Source organism: Pundamilia nyererei, unplaced genomic scaffold (assembly GCF_000239375.1).
Source record: "Pundamilia nyererei isolate P.nyererei 1_Seehausen unplaced genomic scaffold, PunNye1.0 scaffold00010, whole genome shotgun sequence".
NCBI lineage: Eukaryota > Metazoa > Chordata > Actinopteri > Cichliformes > Cichlidae > Pundamilia > Pundamilia nyererei.
The window spans coordinates 5,785,540-5,792,583 of record NW_005187411.1 but is presented as its reverse complement, the minus strand read 5'-3'; the positions used below and the strand labels follow the sequence as shown (position 1 = coordinate 5,792,583).

General features: G+C 42.9%; 2 protein-coding genes across 2 annotated transcripts in view; one reads left to right on the top strand and one right to left on the bottom strand.

Moving 5' to 3' along the window:
- The window catches only part of six4a (SIX homeobox 4a), a 4,995-nt gene extending 1,285 nt beyond the window's left edge, over positions 1-3,710 (bottom strand). The window contains exons 1-2 of the mRNA XM_005723971.2: positions 2,875-3,710; positions 564-1,264 (exon numbers count right to left, since the gene is read on the bottom strand). Coding sequence (XP_005724028.1) covers positions 564-1,264; positions 2,875-3,608 — 1,435 coding nt within the window. The 5' untranslated portion in view covers positions 3,609-3,710. The remainder of the gene's footprint in view (positions 1-563; positions 1,265-2,874) is intronic.
- Positions 3,711-3,761: 51 nt separating this feature from the next.
- mnat1 (MNAT1 component of CDK activating kinase) overlaps positions 3,762-7,044 on the top strand; it is a 34,041-nt gene continuing 30,758 nt past the window's right edge. The window contains exons 1-2 of the mRNA XM_005723972.2: positions 3,762-3,932; positions 5,128-5,232. Coding sequence (XP_005724029.1) covers positions 5,144-5,232 — 89 coding nt within the window. The 5' untranslated portion in view covers positions 3,762-3,932; positions 5,128-5,143. The remainder of the gene's footprint in view (positions 3,933-5,127; positions 5,233-7,044) is intronic.

Below are 7,044 nucleotides of genomic sequence, written 5' to 3'. Positions count from 1 at the left end.
GTGTGTGTGTGTGTGTGCGTGCGCCTGCCCCTTCTATATTTCTTCTGGTCTGTGTTATGTGCACCATCAGCCCCTTGGGCTATGGCCCAAACACAGACAAGCCAATAAAGCAGGTCAGATATATTGGGTGGGTGTAGTAGAGACCTGTTGACAAACCACTGGGGACATTTAAGGAGGCTGTGATTTCTGTGCTATAGATTTAATTCAGATCTTCATTCTGATACAACATTGGATTCTGTTTTTGTACTTTTGTTGACTTTAAAAGTATATAAGGACAGTTTGATTCATATATAACTGTCTGTTATTAAAATCAACAGGAGATGGCTCTAATTTTTATCTAAAAATCTTTTATCTCCCTTATGAGACATTGTTGCTTCCTTAGTGAGAATAGTTAAAGTACAATCATTCTTAGCATAGTTATATTTGTATCCATGTCCATTCTGACTCAGTCTCTTCCATGAACATTTCAGCTACACATGACCACGTAATCTCTAAAGGTAAAAAAGAAGATCAAAGTATTAAAATTGAATCATCTTAGACAGCAAATCACTTCATGAACCCACCTTGTTGTGTAATTGTTGAAGAAGAGGAGGCAGAAGAAAGCTGCAGGGGAGGAAGACCTACGTCGCTGTTGAGTAATGAGCTGCCATCGCTGTCAGAGACTCCACTTGGTACCTGGACCAGGCTGTAGCCACCCAGCTGCAGAGCGCCTGATGGGGAGCTGAATGTCAGAACGGAGGAGCCGCCATTCTGGGCAGCCATGGTGTGAACCCCTTCCAGCTTCACCTCTGACCCATTCACACAGCCAGCGTAAGATGCATATGGCAGGGTGGACTCCTCAGCATTCCCTAGTCCTTTGTCCTGTCCTGTCTGCATCTGCATGTCTACTCCAGAGCCCCCCAGCAGCACCCCTCCAGAGGGTCTCAGAGGGTTAAATGCCAGGGGCTGGATGCCCAAATTGAGCCCGTTGAAGAGGATGTTTCCAGGTGAGTGGAGGTAAGATGATCCACCATTGTGAAATACAGTAGAGGGCGTGTTACTGGTCACTAGACTTCCATTGTAGAGACCGCCACTGCTGGATCCAGGAGGCATCTTGATGTCCCCGATCTGTTGGATGACCACCCCACTGTCCAGAGGTCCCGTCTGAATAGGAAGGTTCCCGTGGGTTATCACCCCATCTGAAGAATTGGAGAGAGGACGAGGAGACAGCTCCTCCTGGCCTTTACTGGACTCATCCTCTGTGCTGTGGTTTCCATCTGATTCACTGTAGAAAAAGAGGAGGGAGAAAGATGGCAAATGGTGTGTAACAAAACAGAGGAAAATAAAAAGGGAAAATTTGTGTACCATTTGTAATATGTTTCTGGGAAGGAAGAACACTATAAACACTGACACAATTAGACCATAAACTCGTATAATGGAATTCATTTCATTTCCACCCACATTTTGCTTTTAAGCCAGAGCACACAGACTCACATTTATTGCTGGGTTATTACAAAGCTTTGAAGGCAGGCTGTGTCTGTGTAGCCCTCTTACCTCATGGAGAGCTGCATGGACAACAACCAGGCAGCGTCAACAACCGTGCAACCATTTGGCGCAATAAATTCTGGAGTGACAAAATGCCAGCTCTGACAGGACAAATGGCTTCAAGTATTTATTTATTTGTTTTGCCTCTGATTTGGGACGTTCCAATGAAAATTCTTATTTTTAATTTTCCAAGAATAACAAAGTGAAAGAATAGGAGCAGCTATATTAGCAGCCTCATTTTGTTTACTAGCCCCCTTTTAAAAGACTGATTAAAACAGCTGCACCACTTCACACCCCCACTCCCCCCTAAGGGACACACACACAAACACACACGCATCTAAACCCACCACTTCCAGGAAAATATAAAAGGGTGTCACAAGTTAAAAAAAAAAAAAAAAGAGCAGGGGGAAAAAAAGAGAAAGAAATTCAAGGTTTATAAAGATTTAAAAACTTTGAAATTATTATTTTTTACTGGCGATTTTAAGACAGCTTACAATGGTGTGTATATGCCTCTGTGTGTGCGCGCGTTCGTGCGCGTGTGTGGTTAGAGAGACAGAGGGGTCACCTCCACCAGGTGTGCGTCATCTTTGTTCACTCAGAGGGAAACATGAAAGAATAGCGTGCACATGTCAGTCTGTTTGTCTGCGGGATTATGAAACGAAGCGCAGGAGTTGATGGAAGCTCTGAGATCCTTTCTTGATCCAAAAGGAAGAAGGGGAGGGCAAAAAAAAGAAGTCATGATCATGAAAATGATTTATGTGCTACTGGGTACACGCGCACCCCCAAGTGTGTGCGTGCGCGCGCTCAAACACACGCACACACACCACGAATAGATAAGAAGATATTAACCTTTCAAGTCATCTTTTGAACCGTCTCATTAAAGTTGCCCACTCCCCGCGTCTGATCGTTTAATCGCTGAAGTGTGTATTTTGTTGCTTATGGTTTCCATGCCTCTTAGCACCAACGCACTTGAAACTTGATCTGAATGGCAACAGCTTCATATTTCAAAACATTAAAAGCGTGCTCCTAACCCCTTTACAAATACATTTTTGTGTTTCTGAACTATGAATAGTTAATGATTTAAATTGTTCGTTCTTATTTGTGAGGCCGGCAAGACGATTATGAACTACACTCGGTATTGTCAGTAATCGAACTTGGTCCAACTGCATAATATAGCCGCTTTTCCATTAAAAAAAACAACAACTTTTAAATACTTGGTAAAGTTAATCGGCGTTCATTTTAATTAAAGGGCCTTTTACGCACATAATCTTCAGAAGTAAAATTTATTGCCGTTTGATGAGCGATCTGTGACGGGAAAAGGTCTGTGGCGTGCTCCTTTTGTTGCCTCACCTTTTTGATTGTGCTTCCGACGGGTTTCTGTCTCTCTGTCTCCTGTTTTTGAACCAGTTGCTGACCTGGGTCAAGGAGAGTCCGGTTATCTTGGCGAGATTTCTTTTCTCCGCTGGAGACGGGTACCTATTTTGATTATACAGATCCTTCAGTGCGTTCCGCGACCTCTCCTTGAAACAATAAACAGTCTCCTCGCCGTCCCAGATAGTCCTGGGGAGAGGATACTTTCTCCGGATTCGGTACTTGTCCACTGCGCCCAGGGGTCTACCCCGCGCCTTCTCCGCCTCGGTGTACCGCGCTTTGTACCACAGATCTTGCAGAAAGGTGTGGTTGGACGGACTAAAACTGTGGTTCTCCAAAATACTGTACAGCTCCTGATACCGAGCCTGATGGAAAGCTACGAGGGCTTGAGCTTTCAGGATGCTTTCGTTGCCCCGTAGCAGGTCACTCTGTGGCAGGGACCACAGGAACCTGGCCAGCCGGTCCACATTGCCTCCCTGCTGCAGTGCCTCGCAGACACACGCCACTTGCTCCGGGGAGAAAGCAAGAGAGGAAGCGGCATTCACCAACAGCTCAGTGCGCACCGCGTCAGTGCTGGGAGTCGTGCGCTCCATGGGCAACTCCGCCGCGTCCAGCGCCACAAGCTTGATGCACTCCCGCGTATCCACCTCCTTCACATTTTCCCTCTTGATGTCATTTGCTGTTGTGACTTCTCCGGCAGAAGAAGAAGACATTTTTTTTTTTTTGGTTCAAGCCTTCCCTGGTAAAGTCACTCCTCCCCGCTCGATCAGGTTACCTCCTCGCCATGCGAATGCGATCGGATATCTGACAGCAGCTGTAAGTAGATATCTCTCTCCCCTTTTCCTTCCAACGTGACTTTTACTCTGCGGGGACTGGAGCTGGAGGGAGACACGGTGGGGTCTATCTACAGGAGCGCCTCGCTATTGGCCGTCGAGGGCCCGTAAGGGAGGAGCGAGCATGGATTCAGACGCGAATGTTTGGTTTCCAGCTGTCAGTCATATAACTTCCAGTAGATTAAGGTAGCTCACCTGTGCAAGGTGAGTGCTTTTGTGATCGTGGGAACGGGATATCTTTGTTGTCTGTATTGTCAGGAGATCATTTGTCTGTAGGTATGCACATAAAAGAATGTTTTATTTCCATCTCGATGTATGGAAATCCAAACGGAAGTAATGCTGGGAATACTGTCACTCACTTTATTTAGCCAGTTTACATTTATTTTGACAATTTTAAAGTAACAAATGTTAACAAAAAATAGATATCAGATTTACTCACACTTTAAATTTGTTTTTATTGTTATTTCAGGAATGAAGGTAATAAAGTTTCAGCACAGATCCTGCTTTAAGTGGCTATTGCGAGGTTGTAGCCTACCCTCCCACCAAAGACTGGATCAGAATACTATAAGCGACCAAAGTAATGTCAGAAAAAAAAACAGCACACCCCTATGAAAATGTAGCCCGTCCCTTCAAAGATATCATATGAGGACTAGACCTCAAATTTCTCTCAAGAGTCGCTCATTCCCAAATCAGGTGATCTGTCTAGCATCAGGTAACAGGTGTCCAACACCACATCATTACTGATATTTGAACTTTAAATTGTGTTTTTATTGAATCTTTTATAGTAAAAGAGTCTCAGATCGTCTTAACAATTACTACCATCCACATATAGTCAATAAACTATTATAGCTCAAGCACTGGGAGGAATGAAAACTAAAAATATTTAAATATCAAACTAATTCCTACGAAGTTCACGTTTTCTCGCAATGATTTCATAAAACTAACTTAATGTAACTTACGAGTTGTTTCCCCAAATTCACAATCATCCAGAAACGATATGATGTCAGAAACCCAGGGAAACAATGTCTGGGTTGATTTTTGTTTTTAATTATGTTTCTGCTCAGACTTACAAGATCATATGCAAGTTTTTTTTGTTATATTTACTCTACTACTACTATTACTACTAGCTAAAGTTATTTATTTACTTAATTTATTTTACCTCGCTTCCACTGGGACTCCCTAGCAACCCTTGCATGTATGTGCGCCAGCAGCTATTTGCACCTCACCTCTAAAAGCAATCATTAAATAGGAACACATCTTATTAATGCCGTTTCCTGTCGGACCTCATTTTGTGTAACGCAGCGGTTCGCAGCTTGGAATCTGACAGGAGAGCTGCAGGTTATTGACGTGATTTGTTTTGTTTCTGAAGTGCTTTTTATTATTGCCATTATTTTTTTAGTGTGGTGCAGACAGAAATGGACGAACAGGGCTGTCCGAGATGTAAAACAACCAAATACAGAAACCCGTCGCTGAAGCTGATGGTGAACGTCTGCGGCCACACGCTGTGAGTATTCACACCTGACAGCTACAAGGAAAGAGCACAAATCCTCCACAACATCGCGGCGTTTCTGCTCCAGGCTGCTCGAAACGACACGCAAACACAAAGCACCCCCCAAAAGCAGCTATAATATAGCGTTTAAAACTGTTTCCGCACATACATCTCTAGTCTTAATTGGGGGACTTGGACGTAAACAAAACTGATAAGCCTCGAATGCTGACGGTTTGTTGGGCTAGCTCATATTTATAGTCTTGGTGTTAAATAGCTGTGTCATTGTAGACAGAAAGTGTGCTTTAGAGGTGGGTTATGTTTCCTGATAGAGCTACACAATTGCAAAGCTAGGCTAATACTGCTGGTAAACATAGTATAGCGGCCATTGTTTACATATGACCTACACTGGCTGTAAGCAGCTCAGCTTAGAGACCTCTGTAGAAAAGCAGACCCTGCAGTTGTGTCTTTGTGTGTGTGTGTAAAGTACAGCAAGTTTAGGATGGCAGGGGGGGAAGTGACTAATGATGAGGAGCATAAACACCCTGTGCTGAGTTTTTAACCACATAATGAATATGAATTATTCAGAGGTTTTTGAAAAGGGCCAGCTCAAAGGTGCAAATCAAATTTTTCCATGTTAATCTGCCAACCTAACTAAAAGCTACATTTTTATTTGAATGGCTGCATCTCTGTCACAGGTCTGGCTTAATTTGGAATTTGTCATTTTTGCTTTAAACAGAAAATATAATGCAAAACCTAAAGTAATGTATTTTATTATTATAAGAGGCAATGATGAGATGGTTTGGAGGGAGGATATGTTGGTTAAAGGATATTGAAGATGGAGTTACCTTGCTGGAGGAAAAGAGAGAAGCCACAGTGATGGAGGAAATGCAGAGGGTTGGTTTGACAGAGGATGAAAGGGACAGAATAGGGTGAGATGGAGGTAGATGATTCACTGTGGCTACCCCTAAAGGGATCATATGAAAGAAGTAGAAGATTATGATTATTATTTGCATAACATACAGAAATGGATGGACTTTCTGCCATTGTTTTACTAAGTGTTTTATCCTATTGTAAAGTGTCCTTGGGTGACTTGAAAGGCGCTCATAAATAAAATTTATTATTATTATTATTATTAAAAGTTAGCATGTTTCCATTTGTTCGTATTCTGCTACTTCTGTGCAGCAGCATCATGTAGATACTTTTTCAAACTTCGCTGTGCATTTTTCAGCATTTAACCTTGTCCGCCCTTTAAAAACCTGGACGTTTAAATGAAGGGGACATGTTCTCCATGAGCATTATGCAGCGACGGTGGTAGCTTGATGAGCACATCTTTTTCGACCCTGTCTGTTTATTGACCGTGCCATCAGGAAGTGGTCGTGCTTTGTCATCAGGTCAGCGGGCTCATAACTCACTGCCTCTGTCTGGATGCAGGACTACACACAGAAAATTAAAATGATTCTGCAATGAAGCAATTTGGAGAGATGTCCTAGCGCGGGTCACCTTGGATCTGTTCCTCAGAGCCGGTGCGACAGTGAATTTATGCATCACTTGGAAACTGCTGCACTCCCTAACCATATTAGTATTTTCATCACTGATGCTTTTTGGCTTTTCTTTTCTTTTCCCCCCCTTTTTTTTTGAAGCAAGTCTTACAGAAATGCTACAAGATCTGTAACTCTGATCAGTTTCAGAGTTATCCATTTTCTCATTTTTAGTCAACAACGCTCTTCAGAAAAACTCTACAGGGAGTGCAGAATTATTAGGCAAATGAGTATTTTGTCCACATCATCCTCTTCATGCATGTTGTCTTACTCCAAGCTGTATAGGCTC